The 23,324-nt window shown below is 39.2% G+C and overlaps 1 protein-coding gene across 4 annotated transcripts in view; it reads right to left on the bottom strand.

The window, feature by feature from the left end:
- Positions 1-23,324, bottom strand: part of LOC148425370 (inversin-like) — a 40,126-nt gene that overhangs the window by 14,212 nt on the left and 2,590 nt on the right. For 3 of the 4 annotated variants that reach the window (XM_088410944.1, XM_088410942.1, XM_088410943.1), the window contains exons 3-12: positions 15,197-15,296; positions 14,597-14,763; positions 11,952-12,125; positions 9,086-9,253; positions 8,120-8,300; positions 7,351-7,460; positions 4,555-4,726; positions 2,611-2,766; positions 2,372-2,493; positions 1,039-1,146 (exon numbers count right to left, since the gene is read on the bottom strand). In XM_088410944.1, the coding sequence (XP_088267070.1) occupies positions 1,039-1,146; positions 2,372-2,493; positions 2,611-2,766; positions 4,555-4,726; positions 7,351-7,460; positions 8,120-8,300; positions 9,086-9,253; positions 11,952-12,125; positions 14,597-14,763; positions 15,197-15,296 (1,458 nt within the window). The remainder of the gene's footprint in view (positions 1-1,038; positions 1,147-2,371; positions 2,494-2,610; positions 2,767-4,554; positions 4,727-7,350; positions 7,461-8,119; positions 8,301-9,085; positions 9,254-11,951; positions 12,126-14,596; positions 14,764-15,196; positions 15,297-23,324) is intronic. The other variant, XM_088410945.1, reaches the window with a different exon arrangement.

Raw genomic sequence — 23,324 nt, forward strand, 5'->3', positions numbered from 1 at the left:
AATTTTAAATGGGGGGGAAAAATGGAGAATGCAACAGGAAGGCTATATACCAGAAAAAAATACCTGTCTGATGATTACTGTTTTAAATGTTAAACTGAAACGATTGATTACCAACATTTGTTGAACCAAGGCAAATACTGTGCTAGAAAAATGAAAATAAATAAATTAATAAACAGTTGAGATACTGTGAATACTTAAGGCCACCCCTCAAACTGATTTATGATTCCCTACAGATTCCACCACTACATGAATCGTAACTCATTTAAAGTGGAAGTTAATATACTTTGCACTTCCATTTAGTCAAAACATGCCATTCTGATTAATATTGCATTCATGGAATGTGAATTAAGCAGCAAAATCAAGTCGTTTTTATCCATCTTAGGGGGCGAAGATTTTGCCACTTGCTGTTGGCTGAAAATGAGAAGACGCAAAATTGATCAAAGTGGTTGGTTTTTGCTGTTTGATTCATATTCTCGGAATGCAATTTTTAATAAGAATGCCATGTTTAGACTAGTGGGCCCGCAAATAACATTTTATTGAAAAGAACATTTGGGGGTTGACATCCCTTTTAACATCACTGTTGAAACCCAACATCAACAATAAAAAAACACACACACTTGTGTTCAAATGCCACATTCTTGTGGTATAAAAATGAGACCAAGGATTTCATACCAATTTTATACCAATAATGTGACCTAGAACAACTCATTTCAAAAGGTGAAGTAAAAAAAAAACAACAACTGATATAAAGTGGCTGCATAAGAACTGAGGATGTAGCAGCATTCAGAATTAAACTATCATCAATTTAAATAAACGTGTTAAGGCAGAACACAGCAGCCATCCTTTAAAGTGTCCTCGATTTACCTCAGATTTTCTTTTTCTTTCTATTTTGTTTGCTTTCTTTCATAGGGCCAGTATGTTTTGGGCAACAATGCCAGCTTTTCAAACTGTTCAAAATTAACCAGAATGTGCGTGTTTTTTTATTTTTTATTACACTTGATCAAGATATGGTATGACTATATGGCAACAGATTCCTACCTCCTTGTCCTGTATGTTTGGATCGGCATTTTTCTCCATCAGGACAGCCATGCATGTGATGTAGCCACCATAAGCAGCACACTGCAAGGGAGTTCTGCGGGCTTGATCCTGCCAGCGAGATTGAATCATACTGCTCATTGAAATGTGCAATAGAGAGTTTTTTCAATGATTTAAATGATTATTAAATCACATTGTATATATTGTCGATAATGTTACACACCAACCAAATATTTTGATGATCTTATTTTGAAACTATATGAGATATATTAGAAACAGCTCTCAGTATGATGCAGCAGCAAACCACAACCGCAAAAACAAACATAGGCTGCAAGTGCTAATAAAAAGCATAATTATGTTATTAAAGGCAGGCATTTTCTCTTACATTTGGTCTCATTACATCGTGTCTTTGAAATAATTGCACATGAAAAGTGTATACAGTAGACCAGGGGTGCCTAAACTTTTTTGATCTACTTATCCAGCAGCCTACATCCCGCAATCAACATTTGGGGAGGAGGGGACTGCACAAAGGGGGGTGGCTGGGACTCCAGAATATTTGTAAGGAACCACTGTTGATATCACAGTAACCAGTGATGGGCAGCAAATACAGCAAGCATCTACTGTATATAATAAATGAATACATCCTCTTTTGCTGTGGGATCACCGAACAATTTTTAGTATTATCACAGGCTAGTAAACAACATACGAATGAATCAACATCTGGGCTATGTCACTCACGTTCATATATTTGTTGAACTGCAGTGAGAGACTCGCCCAGCTTACAGTACTCATTGCTTCTCCTTTCAGGCAAAGTAAAATGACAAAGGCAGGATAGACACATTTACCAGGAAGTAACTATGAGACAAGGCAAACCTTGTGGGAAAACCAGCAAATGCTTCAAAAATAAACTGTAGGATATCAAGTAATGTATGACACAAACAGCCTTGGGACACTTTGATTTCCTTCCAAAAGCAAGGACAACGGTCTACTCCTTGATAATCTCAGAGTGAGCAGCATTCAAAGTAAACATCACTCTGTTCTTATTTTTCCTCGATTTATGTTCTTTTTTTTTTTCTTTGGCTGAGAATTTTTTTTCCACGTAATGCGATGTCATGCGAGCAACCAACAATAGCTTGGCGGTCCTCTGGTCGACCGCCATCGATTCATTGAGCACCCCTGCTGTAGACTAGCGCAAGAGGGTACAGGGAGAGAGAAAAAAAAAAAAATTGTATTCCTAAACAAACTTAATCCAAAACACAATATTTTGAAATCCCGCTAGCAAAATCGTGGGTCACCTGTTTAGAGTTCTAGCACTACGAGGCGCTTAAAACCTCACCTGTACATTGGGGCTGATCCCATTCTCCATCAGGATCTGGCACACCTCAGCGTTCCCGCCCAGTGCTGCCCAGTGTAGCGCAGTGTGACCGTCCACATCCACTAAATCCACACGTGCGCCGCCTTTATTCAACACAGTAAGCAACCACATATCTGACACAAAACTACAGAGAACATAAATAGCTTTGGAACATTGCAAAAACATTGCTGGAGCAAATTGATGTTACCTCTGAAACCCACCTTTGATGAGTGTGAGGATCACGTCCCTGTGCCCCATCTCGCAGGCACGAAACAGCGGCGTGTGCTTCATGACATCCAGCGAGTCCACCATGGCTCCCCTCTCCAACAGCAATTTGACGGTGCTCACGTGGCCTGACAGGGAGGCTGCATGCAGCGCTGTTTGGACAACAGCAGCACTAACATTATGATATCTTGTTGAATGGACGCCACACGCCTCACTATAATGCAGCACTAGAATTACATCCACAACAATATTACCACTAACTATGCTCTATAATAACAGTGAGAATAATAGGGCAGTCATCTGCCTTTTACAATGAAAAGAATGCTGAGTTTGTCTGGCCATCTTTAAAACACATCTCAGCATTGTTGTGGTGTTTTGTGATGTTTACTGTTTTATGTTTTTATTTTTAATTTGCCTCAGTTGTACACTGACCAAATTTTGGAGCCACTCTACTTAGAAAATATATTGCAACTAATTGGATCAAGTTATCAAGTAGTTAAAACAAATGCAAAAAATGAATATGTTTTTTTAACTAATTGATGTTTGACACATTGAATTGCAATACATTTTCTTAAGGAGATGGAGGTCCAAATTTCTTTCAGTGCGTGACAATTTTTGCTCCATGAACCGCAGTCTGTATGCAATGGTGATCGTTTTAAAGTGTTTTTGAATAGTTGAATTGAGTTTTGAGTAATTTTATTGATTAATAATGTGTTTATTATTCTGGCTGTAATTTGTTGTGATGCCCAACTGTAAAGCATCATAACTATTATTTTCGACTCGTGTACAATATCAGTCAAAAGTGTGCAAACCCGCTCCAATAGTCTTGTCCCATTAATGTATTTAATAACTACCTGAAGTGTAGATTACTGGAATTAAGTCATCAACATCATGAACAAATATTAATGGAATTATTTGGTGAACAAAAATATAATGTTAATCAAAACAGAATGTTTTAGCATTTTTATTCTTCACACTCAAAAAAGTCACAGTCAAAAAAGGACTGACCAAATGTTTTGGTAAATTTGACTCAATTTTCTGGCATCATTTACACAAAAAAACACCAAAACAATTGATAAGCCAACCTCAGAAATTGGGTAAAATTAGGTCAATTTGACATAAATGCAGTATTTTGATGGGATTTTTTTTAACCCATTATCGGGCCAACTGTTTTCAGAGTGCAAAGCAGGCACCTTTTGCCAAAATAATAGCTTTGCATATTTTGGTATTTTCCCAATCAGTTTTTGCTGTGGATGGTGCTTTATAACCTGGAATGACTTACGATCCATGGCTGTGAATTCTTAACAGTTAATAGCTTGAATTTCTTTACCTTGTACTGTGTTTGAGACCATTTGAATTTTAAGGCATCTCCAAATGTTTAACTGCTACTGGAACTAATTGAAATAACTACCTGTAAATTACGGGGGGTCATTGTGTAGCTGTACCATTCTACATTCCAACCTCTTATATTATATCATATTGCTTGTTAGGCCAGAGCAAAAACTAACTGTACAGTCAAGCTCAACAAGCAGAAAACATATTGTAAGGATCCATACGCATAGTTTTCGAATGCGTACATAAACAATAATGGGCAAACTGGGCATGGCGATTATACATCCAAGGGGCCCCTTGGCGTGAGGACTGGGGCCGACATGTCCCAAGTGTGTTCATGTGTGAGTGTGTAAGAGGAGAGTGCCGGCAGTGGCAGGAGTCTATACGGCCAACTGACACTAATTTTGCTGACGCTATCAGCTTTCCTCTCTCAGCCGTCTTCAGGGAAATACCCTTTGACATCACAATGCCTCGCCTCTGAGGAGCCACGGGCAGCACACTTGACAAGCAAAGCCAACATGGGAAAAGCTGCGTAAAGTATGTTAGGGCTCATTTACGCCACATGTAAGCACATAGCCGGGACCTCGTCTTATTTTGGCCGGGCTCACCGGTGCCGCCGTACTTGTCGGCCATGTTGATGTCAATGTGAGGCGTGAGGGCCAACATGGTACGGATAACATCATCGCTGCCCTTCCCGGCGGCCCACATGAAGGCCGTCCTGCCCTCCAGATCAGGCTCATCCTTCACTGATGGGTGGGAAAGAAACACACGTACTGTCTCCTATTCACATAGAGAGAGAGAAAAAATGTTTTGTGGAGTGATTAACTGGAAAGAAATTTCAAGATGAATAAAGAACTAAAAACATTGGGTCTAATCAAAATTGATGACGACGATGATGGAAAATGCGTGATTCCATTGTGAATGAAATGAAAAAAAAAACAACCCTAATTGTTCTCTTTGTATTTTTACCCGGATTTCAGTGCAGTTCACTTTTACATGTTGTTTACCCAGTTAGGGTGGTTGTGGTTCAGGTGGTAGAGCAGGTTGTCCAGTAACCAAAGTGTCAGCTGCTCAACTTCTGCGGTCATTGTATCCTTGGGCAAGGCACGCCATCCACCTTGTCTCCAAGGGAAGAGCCTTAGGCGCAAAACGGCAGCCACGCTTCCCTCGGCCTGCCCCAGGGCAGCTGCAGCTACTGTATATCATTTAGCTTACCACCACCAGTGTTTGAATGTGTGAGTGCATGAATAATGCATTCATTACAAAGCATCCTTAAGTGTCCAGTAAAGTGTGATAAATAAGTGATGCATTATTATTATTATTAATACTTTTCAATCACGTTTTCTGCTTTGTACATGTACCAATTTGAAAGAATATCACAGAAATCTGGTAAGTGCGCACTTGAAACCATGCAAAAAACACTTGAAAATAATTGTCATAAGTTCAATGGAATTGAAGAAGCCAAATGAAAAGTAAAACTGAACCCAGTATTTCAGGGGTCAATTTTCAAATGTAGTTTTATCTGTTCCACAACTGTAGCAAAATCACACAAGTCACAAAATTTTTTAAGAGGCCGAATGAACACATGTAGGTCTTCAAGTGCAGGAGAACCTCCCTACAGATCACAAGAGGAACATTTCTGAGCTTGTTGTTTTATTCTATGTTTGCAATAGTTCTTCTGATCGATAGAGAAAAATGACATGTTAAGATCTGTAATTAATTGATCGGATTACCGTAATCTCTATTTAATCTCACCAAAACATTTCTGAAAAGAGATGTACTGTATTCTATTAGTGTGGTAGATCTAAAGATTGACATACAACAAAAAAGTGGTTTCAGTCATGTATTCTCTTTAACAGATCTTAACAGATGCAGTTGAAAAGCTAGCACCCCACTAAAGAACGACCATTGGCAAGCATCCGTGAAGGTGGTGGCCCTTTTGATCCTCCTCCATGGTTCGTTCAAGATGGCCAGAGGTCGCCAAAATGTTGCCATAGGTTTCCAGGCATTGCTCTAGTTGCAAAATTGCAACAGGGTTCAGGCAAAAGTCTGGCGACCTCTGAAGACATTTTGGAGACCTCTTGCAACATTTTAGTGAATTCTGGTGACCTTGAACAAACCATGAGGTGATTAAAAAACTCCAACCTTTTAGGACACTCGCCAGTGTGGATAGAGGCTTCACTATTTACCTTCTGTTGCATTTGACACTTCCCGTGTTTGCAGGAACTTTTAGTTTTGGCCATCAGGAAGAATACCACTGTTTCCTTTAGTCAATTGTCAAATAATTAAATTAACATTAAAATAAAACATTGCCCATTTAGTCTGTCACAGACTTGCTCAAATGTTCTTAAGTTTAGTTGGGTCTAGTTTAGCGCAAAGAGCTTTGCTATGGCTCACCATATAAGCATCTTTGTTGCTAATGTTAGCTGCGGCTACAATTTATGCAGTAGGCTAAAGTTGAGGTAAGCAAGCTCCTTCTTACAAAGACTGTATATATATATACAGTGGTACCTCGGTACTCGACCGCCTCTATACTCGACCAAATCGGTGCTCGACCAAAAAATTCAAGTAGATAATGCATCGGACCTCAAACAGATTTTCGGTGCTCGACTAGCCGAGCCGAGCCGAGCCGAGCCGATCCGAGCCGAGCCGAGCCGAGCCGAGCCGACCCGAACGCGCTCCTCGGCCCTTCTCGGCCAGCGGGTAAGCGCCAGTTCAATTCAGACCGCCAGCGGAGTAAGACGTTTGTTCGAGTATTTCTTCCCGGATTTAAACTTTTTCGTGTTGCTCTAGCCCTTAATAATGGGTCCAAAGAAAGACAGTGATAAGGGGAAGGCAAAGAGGAAAACAATGAGGACCACTATTGAACCGAAGAAGGAAATTATAGCAAAATATGAACGCGGTGTACCTCGCGTCGCAGTTAGCTAGCGTCATCATGGAAGGAGTAACTCCCTCCCGTCCTCTCCACATCCATTCCTGTATGCCATCAACCACTCTCCAAAACGTAAGTAAATTATACAAAACGGTTTATAATGCTTTATTTATCTTTATCTTTATCATGTACTGCTTGTGCACATTTACTTGTGCACACATACTTTCCATTATTTCTTATGGGAAAATTGCTTTCGGTGTTCGAACAAATCGGTGCTCGACCACCACCTCAGAACGGATTATGGTCGAGTACCGAGGTACCACTGTATATATATTCACTCTACTTTTATTAAAGTTGACCATGGCGGATTTTTTTTAACGTAAATGCAAAAAAAAATTGATCAATTGAGAGGTTCCCTAATTTACTTTGAGTTAAATAAAGGGTAAATAAATGGGTCAGTACAAAAAAAGTAATACAGTGTGATATTACACTTTGTTCTAAAAATGTATGGGGTGCTATGTGCATGACTCACAGCGTTGTTGCTCTGTGCTCCGTAATGCAGGGGTGTCGCTCCCTGGCTATCGGAGGGAATGGTGCCTGACGTGTTCCTCTCCAGCAGCAGGTGAACAATTCTAGCATGACCTGTGAATACATATTCATAACAAAAAAAGAGGCACACAGATAATGTTCAAATTCCACTTCACACCACTATATTCCTAATCCTTCTAGACAACCTCAAAGTGTTCAATAATTTATCATCAAACTCACCATAAAATTATTGTATTAGATGAAATTTAAGAGGAAGCCTTGAGAAGTAATTGCAAACATGCGGAATAAAGTAACCACACCAACCAAAGGTTATCTAATGAACACAACATTTTTGTTTATGTAATCACTTTAGAGTGTCATCTGTGTTTTACAGCATAGTTAGTACAGTTAAACGAATCGATGAATGAAGTTACATTAGTCATCATTCAATGCGGCCTTATACATTACAAAAAGCAGCTACCGGTAATTTAACTGGTGTTTCTATGTACATCCATTGTATAAAATTGTCTGTTTTATCTGAAACCAAAGTCAGAGTATTAATTTCTATTTCACACATAATCACTGACAATAGAATCTTTGAGAGTGACCTTGTGAGACCTACAAACCTAAAAAGATAAAACTGTGGGTGATAAGTGACATTTTGCTTTTGAAGTGGCGCGCCATGCCAAGTTAAACTGGCAAGCTGCAATTTTGAAGAACAAGAAAATGCAGCGCACCTCGTAAAAAGCCGCGTGCGATGTGCGTCAACTTACCGAGCAGGGCGGCCCAGTGGAGCGGTGTCCTGAAGAGGTTGTCGTACGCGGTCACGTTACAGCCCTCGTAGGACGTCAGCACCTCCACCACTGCCTCGTTACCGTCGGCGACGGCGAAGTGCAATGGCGTCCGACCCTCATAGTCCTGCCAGTTTAGCAGGGACTCTGTGGGTGCTGCTTCCTTCATACGCACAAGACAGCAAAGAGTGGTTTGAAATGTATCAATTATCATTGAAATACAATTAAATTAACCAATAGATTGCATTCACACGATGACACAGAACCGTTTCAATCAGCTCGGTCGCCATTTTATGGGTCTTCCAGGCTCGTGAGCAAATGTAAAAGCTGAAGTGATGTTACTTCCATTCTTTTTTGTTTTTTATCTTCAGTAACCGCTTCACAATGATACACACATGCACTGCTCATGGGCGCAACAATAGGTCAAACAAGGATGTGAAAAGAAGCTTCTTTAGAATACTTATTGTTATTTTTAGACTCCATCAATGTACATGAAAAAAAGGAACTAAGTCACCGGTGATGAAACACATGGACTGAAAACAGTGTATTCTCACTATTTTGTGGAAGATAAGTAGAATCATAAGATTTTTTTTAAAGCATTTTACTGTTATGTGATATGGGACGCTCTGGCTAAATAATTTTGTTTTGAATCAAATGCACAAATGCTGTCCTATTTTCATTTCTAAGCAGCCCAACAAATGAAACTGTAGAAAAAGTGTATGAAAGTAAGTGCTTAGTCAACAACAAGTGGAAACAATAGAAAAATGCAAATCCTTTGCGACATTTAGGCAAATATTGGTCTGAGTATACGGTACGTATTTATATACAGTACTGTAATATACACATTGGCATTGTGTTTGGTTTAAAGAAAATGCACAAAATTTTTACTTGACTCTTTCTTCCTTATTAAAACAGATATGCCACCATAACTTTATGAGTGAGGTGTACCAGTATACAGCGGACAGTTTGGGTGGCGCTGGCTTCCTGGCTGTGGGCGGCCCAGTGCAAGGGGATCTTGCCCTCGCTGTCGGGGATGCCGATGTTGGAGTCGTGCTTGATGAGTAGGCGAACGTGCTCCGGCCGGTTATAAAACGCTGACCAGTGCAAGGCTGTTTGCTGTGAAGAGAAACAAAGCAGGAGAGATGAAAAGAAAAAGATAGCGATGACAACTTGGGTTGAGAACAGTGAGTGCTGTTGTGGCCTTGTGGCTTTGAGCTTTTCTCTTACGCAAATGAAAAATGCTCCACCAAGAAATCTGAGGGCAAGTGTCAACACAAAGCTCACATTGACGTTAAAACCGAGAGGCAACCCACATAGCGCCCCAATGAAAGCTACTGGCTGTCATCTGACACGGTGATGCGTATTGGATCATTACAAAACTAACTACTGATGTCACACCTCAGCATCGACACACAAGAGAGACTCTGTCCTTGTGGCCAGAGATACTTAGCCTCTACTGTGGCATGAGTGCGTATGACCTCAAACTCCTCAACTAATGCCATTTTTATGCAGCTAACACTCAGGCAAGACGATTTTTGGACAGGCCAGAAAAATGCCCTGAGTGCATGTTTTATGTACACACAAATTAGACAGATGCGCTGAAAGTCATAAGATTTGAAATTCATTAAGATTTCACGGAAAAAAAAAAATGACCTCAAGTCGGTAGGTTAGATCACTAATCTCCTAACATCTTTCAATGCGATCAAGATAGGGCTGAAACGATTCCTCGAGTAATTTGAATACCTCGGTTAAAAAAAAAAATGCTCGAGACATTTTTACTTGGCCTGGAGATCGGCTTTTTAGTGTAGACGTCAAAAAACAGTAAGACACGCTAGAAGTATGGTGAGGAGTCCACCTTAGTTTACCGAATAATATATGGATACAGATGCCCTGGTACACTTTTATTTTCAATCGCGAATTCAGGCCACTAACAAATGACTTAATCATGGTGGCATTGACAGATGCCACCTGTGGCTTGGTCTTACCAATCACTGCATCTAACGTAAATGAGTCGCTAGCCAGCGGTGCTTAAGTGCTCCATATAGGCTGGCTTCATCTGAAAGACTAACATTTATGTGGAGAAATTTGGAAGAGGAGGAGGAAAGTGGTGTGCTGCTAAGGAATTCCAGTCTTCGAGGGCCCGTATCCTGCATGTTTTAAGGTTTTCTCCCCCCACAACCTGATTTAAATGATTAGCTTATTAGCAAGTTCAGCAGGAGCTTGAACATAATTTGAATCGGGTGTGTTTGAGACAGTTATTCATCATGTTTGGTCAAACATGTCTATTTCCTTTTTTTAAACAAGCAGTATATAAACAAGGCTTGATATGTACATAATAATAATAATAATAAAATAATAATAATAAAAACTAAAATAAATAAAGTAAATAATAGCGAAGACAATTTCACTCAGGACATGGCAACACAGCTAACTTACTTGCTAAGAGTAAACCAATGAAAAAAATTAAGCCTATTTAGAACCAAGCACATTATTTCATTTTAAGCAAATTTTAATCAATTAGCAGTTAAAATGTCATTTTCAGTTATTCCAGTCATTATTCAATTTTTTTAACAATCGGATCGTTTAAAATGGGTCTCAATTGACAGTTAGCAAGGTACAGTATATATTAGAATTCAGGTGAGAAACTCAACGCCATTTCACACAGGTAAATAATATATTAGGGTGAGAAAAACAGAGGCTTTTGTCATGTAAACATGTGGAAAACTAAAATTAAGACTCTATTACGGTGATTGTGCAGCCCTCGTCTTCAGTGTTTGTAATTATTTTTCAACAAGGGTGTTGAACTATTTTTTAGGGGGGACTATTGCAACATTATACAATTTTAACAATACATATTTCCAAACTGTACATATTTAGTACTATAGTACATGATTACGAGTGATGTGGGTTTCTTCGGGCTGCAGGCTTTGATTGGTTATGATACCTCAGATGCTGTGGTTTCTTGTATATCAAATTGAAGGCACATCAAAGAAGGCAGATTTTTCACAGATGATACTACTAAGTCATAGAGATTGTTATGAAAAGAAAACATGAAAATTGCAAACCCCTCATTTATGGTATCATTTGGATCATGTTGCGACTTTGTATAATGGTAAGTTAGATTAACATTTTTCTATGTTTTATCACATTTTCATACTGAGATTTTTTTGCTTCCTTCCCTAAAAGTTGCTTGTTATGCTACTTTCTTGGCTGGAAACAACTTTCTTTCGTTTCCCCTCAGACTTGCTTTTTCATGCATCCTAAATTCTTCTCTTCCTTCACTTAAAGCTACTTTTCTGCCACCCTTCCTTCTTTAGCGCCTTAATTTTATCACCTGATATACATGCATTCTTACATCCTGCAAATTATTTACCATTATCAGCGCTCATGTTAAGTACACAACTGATTTTGACTGCCTCGCTGTTCATACTAATAAACATTGCCCACAGGGCATTCATTGAAGCTTGGGCATCCTATGAAAGGGATCTCTCCATTTGAGAAGGCTTGAAGAGCCAGGATAATACAACATTTTCTGTTTGTCCTTTTTTGTTTACCAAATAATTCAATGCCAATGACCTAAGTATTTTTTCACTTCAGTTCGGGAAAATTTTAAACAGTAGTGTGCTGGTAGTCCTTCAAGTAATGGAGTCTCTGGGGTTAAAAAAAAACAAACAAAAAAAAACAAAAACAAAAACGATTGAGAGTGTTTTCAATTTTTTGACTTGTACTCTAAATAAACAACTTGACTTGATAAAATAGAGGCTGACTTGTGTCTTGGAATGTACTCCATTTGACCCGAGGGTTTCAACAGTACCTTGTTCTTGTCCTGTGTGTCAACCTCTCCGGGCCCAATATGTTTGAGCAGCAACGCAAGGGCTTTGGGAGAAGGATGTCGTGTGGCGAGGTGAAGCGGAGTCATCTCTTCCAAATCTTTCTGCAGCCAGTTGGCATGTCGAGACAGCAGCAGCTTGAGGAAACGGACATTTCCCTGCAATGCAAAAACACAACTGTGATTTAAGTGATGCTTAAAAAAAATAAAAATAATTGTATTGTGCCAAAATTGATGACACAGACAGACACACACACACGAACGCACACACACACACACAGGCCCATACATAAGGGTGGGGTCTTTTACTGGTGTCTCGTTCAATTCAGGGGTCATCCATCTTGGTTGGCTCTCATTTTGGTGTGTGTGATGAGCTGCTAGACAGTTAACAGCAGATCTGCCCCCGTTGTCATTATTACCATCATCATCATCCTCTGTTTGAGTGGTATGCAGGCAGAACCTCCTGAGTGATGTACTGGCTAACAGCTCTCACGGGACCCCGGGTTGTGTGTCTGCATGGCCCTTGGCGTGTGAGTGCGTTTTGTATATTTACCATGGTGCCGCCTCAAAGCCACAGCCTGACGGATCTATCTTGTGTGTGAGCATGCATCTCCACCGAGCGAGTGTGTGTATGCGCTCCTGTCCTCCCTATTCTCAGTCCAATTAGATCCGTAATCCCTGGCCTCTCTGCCTGTCTCGGCCAATTATTGATCCCGTGTCAAAGAGACAGGGCTCCCCGTCACTATCTTCCCCACATGCACACGTACATGCCAATAGTCCACTGCCGCTACAACTATGCCTTTCTTTAACAAAATCATGATGACAAATCATTGAAAATGTTACCAAATAAAGATACATTACTAAGCGCAAATACACCATCACATGCCATCTCATGGTGCCAAAGAGTTTTTCTTTTGTTATTTGAAGAATTTAATGAAATATCTGAGAACTAGATTTCTCTTAACCTTAAACCACAGGCAATGTTTTCAAATCTGACGTCCGTCAGACCAGTTCCAGGACTGGCGTCACAGATCACAAAACAAACCCAAACAATAAGACTACAACTAGTTTTCACTTTTGGGAAGAGGTAAACATCTAAACTTCAGTTTATAAATATTTTTAATATATTATTATCATTCTTAATCAATCATTCTTACTTATTAAATATGATAGCTGAAACATAATTTTTTATTACTTTATTGACGGGACAGAGGAAATTACATGGTCCTATTTCTAAATAGACAAATGGGTTGATTTTGACTCATAAGTTTGAGTTAAATATACTTTCTTTTACTTTTTTATAAGAAATACTTTTTGTTAATTAACTCTTTTAATGGAAACCATTTTTAAAAATAGAAACTGCCAGTCAATTCCTAACATTCTGACGGACACACCACAGTTAGTGTGTGTGTTTTTTTATTCTTCCAAATTGTTTTTACATTAAAAGTGCCTTCATGGCTTTTGTTTCCAACATCAGAAAAATACTCAGACCAAAGGTATGACACAATTATTGAATAATTTAGAAAAAAACAATTGTTAGACTTTAAACCATCTGAATTTTTGGGGCCGAGTTAAAAAAAAAAAAAAAAACTTTTAATTGATCCCAATCACAAAATGGGGCAATATGTTGATTTAAATGACTTTACTTTCATTACTGCATATACTTGTGTATTGTTGATAAAGTATCAATAAAAGATGCATATAATATGTATAATGCATTGGTAAAAACATCAATGACCCCTAGAAGTCATTCAAGAACAGCCCAGACATGAACTAAAAGCCCCATCGGCTGAACTAAAAACAACTTGAGACAAAAGTAATGGCAGCAATAACTTAATGTACCGGCAATTAAATTTCTGTATAGTAATTAAGTTACTTTAAGTAAATAATAACTACCGCTACAGTAAAATTTCGTTAAATATATACAATGAACAGTCAAAGGACCGCAAGCACAAGGCGCAATATTGCCCCGAGAAAGTTTCATACAGTATATAATTTGCGAAATGGTTCAGACATCATTAATTGCTCAAAATGAAACTACAGCCAATCAAGATCGTAAATTCTATTAATAATATTGCCAATTATTACTGATTTTTCTTTTACTTTATTCAATTAGAACCTTTTCAGTGAATTATCATTGCAGTTCATTCACTGATTGCATTCTTCTGCCTTATACTGAGGCCTGTGGCATTCATTTGGACTTAATTATTGCCTTATAAAAATTATTATGTACGTATGAGATGCTTTCGGGGATTATTCCCATTCTCGTTTAATTTGTATGTCAGTACCCCTGAGGCGATACGAACAGTCACTAGGGGGCAGTGGCCTGCCTCTTTCCACCGTAACCCAGCCTGGCCGATTTAGATGCTCCCTTGCAAAGCTACTATTGTTTTTTTTTTTTTTAAATGAATACTAGATATACTTTGTCAGCTGCAGCCTAAACAAGCTCAAAACATGTCAATTTTCCATATGTGCAAACAACGAGCATTTGACTGAGTTGCCTCCTTTGGCAAGGAGGTGAAACATCCTTAACCTGTTGACTGCCACACCAAAATGTGTGCGCACGTGTGTGCGTGTAAGAGTGTGCTTGTGCATAAGAGTGTGTTTGTGGGGGTCAGTAGAGGTCGCGCCTTCTGTGCAGCGAGGTGCAGAGCCGTGCGCTGGCTGTGGTCGGTCTTGTTGACTGAGGCTCCGGCCTTCAGCAGAATCTCGGCGCAGTCTAGGCGATCAGCCAGCACGCAGTACATTAGAGGAGTGCGGCCAAACTGATCCTCAAGGTCCCGTAGGACTGGTTCTGCTATACCCACAAATACAAAGATGCACAAATGAATGAGGGCCTTCAATGCACTTAATAGCTAAAATATACGAATGCAATGCCATTCACTTCAGAGCATAATTATGTTAATATTTGAACATAAGGTATCATTGACCACTTGATGAATGTGAGCATACTGTTTTGTTTTGTGTAAAAAGCCATATTCGGAACTGGCCACATGGGTTTTCTGCTGGGGCTTACCTTGCCCTCCGACCTTTCTGCACAAAATTTCCTTGCACAAATCAATACAGCACTTGGGTATTACATACTAATGTGAAAGCACTCTTGTTTGTGTAGGTAGCAGCAACTCTTTTCTGAGTAAGTTTTTGTCCGATCACGTTGAAAATTTTTCACGAGTTGGACTTTTTGGCCGACTCGCAGTTATGCACCTCAAGCTAGTTGTATGTTTTTTTACCTGTGATGAGTTTGAGCAGTGCGTTCCTGTCGCCATTGACAGCGGCAGCGTGAACCTGCGAGCCCAGAGGGGCGGCGCCCGGGCCAGACGGCGCTGAGGCCTGTAACAAAAACACATATAAGGTCATATACTCAACCCGTAGCCATTTCCTGTACATATACAATAGATGGCTTATCAAATGTTAACCACGGTGTAGGAAATTATCTCAGCCATTATTTAGCTCAAAGCATGAAGCATAATCAGTCCTAAAAAATATATTTTTGTTGCTTTAGAATGTTCTGTGTGTCTTCAGTATTGTAAAATAGTGCTGTCAAGAGATAAAAAAGAGGGGTTATTTTTATTTCGATAAATTGTATTATTGCGGCAGATGAAAAGATTGATCAACAACAAAAATGTGGCTTTCGTCATTTATTTTCTTTAACATGTTGAAACGGATGTAATTGTAGCATTTTATTATACGCTGCATTCAGACTTGTCCCAAATGTTTTCTGCAAACTTTAGATATGACCATCAAGAGAGATGGCTGTTTTCTTTTGTCTATTGTCAAATAATTAGATAAAACATGAAAAAAACTTCATCCATCCTGAACGTTGCAGACTTCCTCAAATGCGGTGTGTGCTTGAGTTTAGTTTGGCAAAAAGCTTTGCAATGTCTCGCTACTGTATATTCACATCTTTGTTGTTACCGTAAGCTGTGGCTGCAGTCACAACTGAGTGCTTTGTATTTATGTAGAAGGCTAAACTTTTGCGGTAAGCAAACTCTTTACAAAAATTGCATATCATTCTACCTACATCTAAGTAGCTGTCAAAGCATTTTTTTAAAGTTAAATTTACCATTCATAGGACCAACAACTCTCACATGCTCGTCCATTTTCATGCCTTCCTTCTGCCCCTGGACTTGCCGTCCCACCCAAAATGCGACTCTTAGGTGATGGCAAACACAATGGCAGCCAATCTGTGTCCACATCAAGGTGTGATTGAACTTTGTTTTCCAAATCCCAACAATTCAAGCACAAAAAGCCTGATACTCAAAAACGGATCCAATAAGCATAAACAAAGCAGAAATGTATAGATTAAAAATCAGATTCATGTGATTTCGAAAAATTACGTTTTAACTGAATAAGTGTTAAAAGAAGAACTACAGTGATTCTGCTGTGTATAATTACTGCTGTCGGGCGGAGTTCTCATATCGACAACTCACTTTCAGGAGAAGAAAAATGGTAAGTTTCTTTCACCATTTTCACTGCATTGTGAATGAAAGCAAACCATTTTGAATACTTTTGATTGGTCAATATTTGTATAAATAGCACCCACATGTGCATGACTAATAATATAGATCTGTGACCAAGGTTTACCAAAATGTGGCATTAAGTTTTGGATAAAAACCTAGTTTTAACCCTTAACTGGGCACAACGGCCGCTTTCGACCGATAGTCATAACAGGCAAAAATGGCCTTTATTAGGCCCACATTTTTCTATTTTTGTGTCCTAAACAGGCAAGAATTTTCAGGATTTTGGAGAAATTTAGCGGCTGCTGTGCCCAGTAAAGGGTTAAGAGCTCGGTGGGTGTTTTCAAGGAAAGTTACTGATGTGTTTTACTTAAATTAAGACATATTTCCAAGAAATCATGCTGTCATTTTTTTTGTTCTACTGGCAGATTATTTTGTTGAAATTAAGTAATATATTCCTTATTACTTTTTCCTTTTTTTATGTGTATGTGCGTGTGTGTGTGTGTGTGTGTTAGTGTGTTTGTGTGTGAAAGTCTAAGGAATTAAGTGTTTGGACTGAGCAGGAACATTCCTTTTTTTTCCTATTATTTTTAGTTAAACCCTTTGTTAGGGCTGGCCTCTTTTTGGAAGAAATGTTTCGAAAAACAAAACACAACTTTGCAGCTTATTCAACTGAATTCTTCCAAGAGTTACTGAAAAATTGCTTCAAGTCATATATGATGGTTTTACTTTGGAGGCACAGTATTCATAGTATATGCATGAAATAAAATGTATATGATTAAATTAAGGTTCATGGCTGGTGATGCATGACAGATTTACTGATTTTGGAGAAAAAAAATGCATTATTATAGTGTTATTTCTTTAGTTTGTATTCTTCACCTGCCTCCACTAGCTTCACACCCCTGTTTGAAATTAATTATAACAAGTAAAGGGCTTTCTCCTTCCGTTAAAAAAAAGATCCATTTAACCTAGATGAACACCTGATGTTCCATTGGCTGTCAAGCCCAAAATGAAGACATTTTGATAATGTATTGGCAAGCTGATGTGTTCTGACAGAATGAAGGGACATGTGAGCGTGTGCTCCCGCTGAGGGGGTAAATCTCTTCCTGGCCCCACTTAACAAGATCCCAGTGAAAATCTGGGTAATCTGTAGACAGGAAGCAGCTGGGGAGTAAGGGGTGGGTAGATGGAGGCATGATCCCTGTGTGAGCGTGTAAGAGGGGGGTCTCTCCTCATGTCTTATTAATGTCTCATTAATACTGCAACATGCTTGGCTCTGTGTGTGTGTGTGTGTGTGTGTATGTGTGTGTGTCTTTGTCGAGAGATGTGGGACAAAGCCTGCGGGGTACAACAGAAAAATCAATTATTGCCCCTAAACACATAGAAGCCAGCGGCACAAACCAGTCCTATCCCGTGCTACAATGTTTTATCCAAAAAGTGTTCACCATCCAAATACTTCTATAACTTTTTGTCCTTCAAATTATAAGAAGGAAAACACATGCATTTTGAAAAATACAACAACCGAAAAAGAAGAATCTAATGTCCTGCAAGCTTCTCATCTCACCCTCGATCTCTGCTGCCACCTCGTAAACAGAGCTCCTGCAGACGGTGCGTGCGGTATGACAATTACCCATCATTCCTTCTGCTTTCTCATGCTCAACCCGAGCAGCGCATTAGGAGACTTATTACCTCGAATGAAAGGTAAATCATTTTGTGTGTTAGGCACATGTGCCACATCACGGGGAGTTGTTCGCCCTGAGAATTGCTTTTGTTTACTGGGACTTAACTCAAATCTACCACAAACATCTAAACCCATCACTAATTGACAGGAATTAGTCAGCAATGCACACTTTAATGTCTAACACATGAAGAATTTTCCAAAAATACAAGAGCAACTTTGCATTCGTAACAAATAAAACATTCAGATAGAGTTTTGTATTCAATGCAGCATCAATTACAACGTCCATTTATCTAACCAGAAATAGTGGTGAAATGATGGTAGACGACACTTTTGTACCTTAATTGGACAATAGTTATATTATGTTTTTTTTTTTACAGAGACAAGTAGGGAAAAACAGGTCTAATGAATGTAACGATATGCAATCTAGTTAATATCTTTAAACCACATCTTGTTTTACTGTAGAGTCGGTTTCTGCTATTTGCGTATGATTGGGACACACATTGGGAAATGTGTGTATCATTGAAGTTAAAAAAATTCTAACAATTAAAATCTGAAATTTCTTTCAAAAAACCTTCAATAAATGGAAAATGGAAAGAGGGGGGGTAAATGACACTTCAATCATTTTTCAAAGATGAAAAATGAGAAAAAATTGGGGAGAAAAACCTGACAATATTTTAAAAATAAGATATTGTATGTACAGTACGCTGATTGTGACCCACCCATCCTGAGAAACGTTAGATTATTAAAGAAAGCAAGAAAGAACGTCCCTGGAGTGAGCACGATTGCATTTTGCTGTCTTATTTTACAGATACGGTTTATGACATCATTAATGGATTAGTACACTAGTACACATTAGGTGACTTTAAGCAAAATGCAAAATATTTGCATGGACTAGAATTTTTTTTCTAAGCATCTCTGCACTTTTCTTGATATGTCCACTCATATAGTTCTGATATCAACCATGGAGATTTTTTTTCATAATGACAAGAGCTCATTAAAACTTACTTTTGACGTTTCTTGATTTATTTTGATCCTTTCCTCTACTCTAAGTCAATATTACCTTCCCTGGCTGCAACTATAAACACACAAATTGATTTAGGAATAATCTTAAATGCAAAAGGGAATACAAAAAAAAAATCTGAATTTCAGTTGCCACGGACATGGGGGAACAAATGCATCGATAAAATAAATTGATGTGAGGGACATTCAGGTCAGTGAGAGGAGGCAATTAGAGTTTCATGAGGACCCGAGTGTTTTGGAAACACCTACAGTGACTCCAAATTCGTCTAAAAAGGCTTTTGAGCTGGCGCGTCTGGAATCAAACAAAGAAGCTTGTAAAAACAACGGCCGGGTCCTGTTGAGAGCTTTGCGGCGGCCTCATTTTCCCATTCACACGTGTTCCTCAGGGAGCACTTCACTTGTTAATATGAAGACAATAACTCAGAGTAAAGCATTGATCACGGGCCGAGGGCCCGGTCGAGTGATTGTTTATCTGTAAGGGTATCGATTCATGCTGATGCTGACATTATTTATTCTTTATTTATCGTTCCCCTTGTATAAATGCAACAAGTTTAACAAAGAATCTACACTTTGTTCAAGCCTTTCAAACACTCGACAGGAGTGCTAGACACACGCGCAAAAAAGTTGACCCAAAGTGTGTTTGTGTGTGTGTGTTCATTTTCGTCTATATGTTTGTCTCACTGTTGTTTGCGCTTTGTGAAGGAGTCTGGCGTTGACAGAGGACAAAACTAAGGCACGCTGTGTAAGCAGTGGGAAAACGGCACAGGAGCCTGTGGCCTTTCGCTCTATTATAGGTAACGCACGCACAGTCACTTTTATATAAGCCTATTTTCTGACAGTTTAGGGCCTGAGCCAACTCGAGGCTCTTAAAGGTGCCTATACCACCTACGCAGCTCTCCAGGGGTAGGTGTGTGAATGTGTGTGCGTGTATCTCTGATAGCAGATAGAAGCTGCAGGGTTCCGTCCCAGCGTTTTGACTGACAGGTAAAGAGGTGGGAGGATGGATAATATTCGCCCACAGGGATGCCCGATCAGCAAAGCCCTATTTCTGGGGGACATCCTCAATCCCCAAAGACCAATGAGCCGACTCCCTCGGCTGGGGGCCGGGCCCACTAGCACAGCGGGGCCAATCAGCGGGGCGCTAGAAGGCTGAGTGACATATATGTCTGCTAATTTACATCATTACCACGATGCATCCTGACAAATGAGCCCCCCGGGTGTGAGCCAATCACCTGGGAGGGTAATGCAATTAGGCGGGACCACGGCTGTCAGTCAAACAGCCACGGGCAGGGGGTCAGGTAGTGATGCCTGTGGCCATAACACGCTTGCCTAATGCATTGTCGTTCAAATGCAGATGGAGAGCGGGAATTCTCAAAGCAGTGGTGCAGATATGAGGAGCAGGACTGAGGGGTGTGCGTGTGCGTGCGTGTGTGTGCGTGTGTGAAGGGACACAGTAGAGGCGGAAGACCTCAGGAGACTCCTCAAGGTACACACAGATTGACTTGTGTCTTCTGAGACACATTGTGTGTGCATATCCACAGAAATCTGTGTGTGTGTGTGTGTGTGTGTGTGTGTGTGTGTGTGTGTGTGTGTGTGTGTGTTTACATGTTTTCGCCTGCTGTTTTTGCTTAGAGTGCACATGATGAACAACACTTAAAAGACTGGAACTAAGTAGAGCACGGACCTCCACCAAGGCAGAACTGTTAATAAAAGGGGAACACTTGTACAGTATCTGCATTGTCCATCTTTTTGTTAATTTGTAGGTTACTTCCTGTGTCAGGATGATGCAAGATGTTACAAACATAAAAAAAGTATGTGCTGTGCACCCCCACTAGTCTAAACACAGCCTTCTGATTAGTATTTTTTGGCGGAATATAAATTATGTAGTAAAACTAACCCAGATGTATTCATCTCAGGTTGTGGTCATTTTACCAAATGACATCACAGTTGATGAGGGTCCGGATAATGACCAACCACACAGTTCACCTGTTTCCTGAGTTAGGTCATGTGACGTTCTCAGGCAGAGCCAATTGCTCAAGGTTAGTTGTCTGAATCTTGAGCAACAGTCAAAATTTGTAACCTGAGTTCTCCTTTAAATTTCAAACTGCATATAATGTTATAATGGTTTATTTTTATTGATATATTTTTAATTCCAGTACAGTTCTGTGATTTTTTTTTTTTTTTTAGTTTGGATGTATTGAACTTTTACGGGCAATACATTTGCATTTGACATTTTGAACAGTTTCAACATTTATTTAACAACAATTTATTTAACTAATTTAGTCATTTTAAGCAGTAAAAAAAGTATAATTAAATCATTTTTCTATACCATTAAAACACATTTTATCACTTTTTCTTGACTGAAAATAACATCACATTTGCTCAGGTAACAACCAATCGCGGGTAACATGTTTTCTGGGTTTCAACATGTGACCTTCACAAGCCGAGCCATGATTGGTTGTTACAGGAGCCTCAAGCACAAGTGATGAAATTTTCAGTTGACAGCCATTAGCAGAATGTGTTTTTAAAGTGATTAACGCAGTCAATCTCATTGGCTGCCAGCCCAGTAAAAATGCATCTTTGACATCTATTGTCATGAATGGCAGTGGATGAGTTGAATGTTCTTCCAGGAAATGGCAGTTAAGTCATTTACTTACTGTAAATAATGCATTTTTATTCTTCGATATATGCTAGCAACATACACATAGTTAAGTAGAATAATTAACTCTTTCAGGGCCAGACCAGGAAAAATGGATATGACATCTAACGCTGTCAATGGCAGTGAATGGGTATATTATACATGAATAATAATTTAGCTATCAGATTAAGTATATACAGATTATTAACTTTTTATGTCTGAAAATGGCGAAATATATTTAGTATACTTTTTTCACATATTTATGCTGTGCATTATATGTGGTTTATAATATTACTTATATATAATAATAATAATAATAATAATAATAATAATAATAAAAATAATAATAATATAATAATATCACTTATATATAATATAAGTGGTTTATAATATTATGAAATATACCTTTTATGAATAAAGTCACTTTCTTTTTGTGATGACCACGCAGGCTTCCTACACTATAGTATTGGACTGTAATTTAGATGGTTATGATGGTCCTTGGAGGGCTAAGTATTTTTCGAAGCGGCACTTGGGTAAACCACTCTTTATATAAGAATGAATAACTGACACCCACTCATTCCTTTTAAATCATTTCCTATTTTAGTGCTTTAAACTATGAAACGGTTAAATATAATCTCAAACCAATCGACATTACTAGTACAAGTAAAGGCCTTATGTATGATTTAATTTTTGAATCACCAATCTTCAGGATTTGACTGTATTAAACTGAAAATATCTGAGTAGTATTTGCATAAACCTGGTAATTAATTCACAAACAAACTGTGCAAACATGAATTCTCTTTCGTGCTTTTGAATAAGGCAAAACTATAAAGAAGCTTAAACTAATATAAACTAGCCTTGCATTTGAGTGACACGCGCATTAGTGTTATAGGTAATCAAGTTGATCTCGGGTCTCATGAGGTGCTGTGATATCATACCGAAGCTTTCCACTGAGTCGATAAGAGTTCCGCCCGGCATGTTGTTGATGTTTGTGTTACGTTTGCAGGTCAATACTGCTGTGACTGGCAGGCTGTCAAGCAGCGTTAATCAAAGCCTCGGTCCATAAACTAGTTTGCCAGTAACATCGTGGCTTTATCTTCCTAACAAAGATTATTAAACAAAACAAAAGCACATGATGTCTACCAAAGTGAGCTGCAAAGGTCCCCGTAGCCTCGTCTGTGCGTCTTAGATGCTGTTTGAGTCACTCGGAGGGTAGGGGGAGCTGTGTGTTTTGTGTCCTCCCATTACATCACTAATGAGCAGCCCTCGGGAGGGATGGGAGAGGGACGGCGTGGCAGACAGAAAAAGACAGATGAAGAAAGAGAAAGAGGAAGGGAGACCGAGATCAGCTTGGGGACTTTTTCCTATTCGCCCTTCCATTCCCTCTCCCCCACACCTCGGAGTCTAATTGGACTAAAACTGTGATCTAATTAAATGTCCAATTAAAGTGCAGAGAGCAACGTGCCCACCGGCGAATCACAGTAGACGGACATGATCAGCTGGAAAAACAAACTGAAAAAAAATCAATGCAAAATGGGAAAACATGTTAAAGTCAGAGAAAG

Source organism: Hippichthys cyanospilos, chromosome 3 (genome assembly GCF_059441005.1).
Source record: "Hippichthys cyanospilos isolate Australia breed blue-spotted pipefish chromosome 3, RoL_Hcya_1.0, whole genome shotgun sequence".
NCBI lineage: Eukaryota > Metazoa > Chordata > Actinopteri > Syngnathiformes > Syngnathidae > Hippichthys > Hippichthys cyanospilos.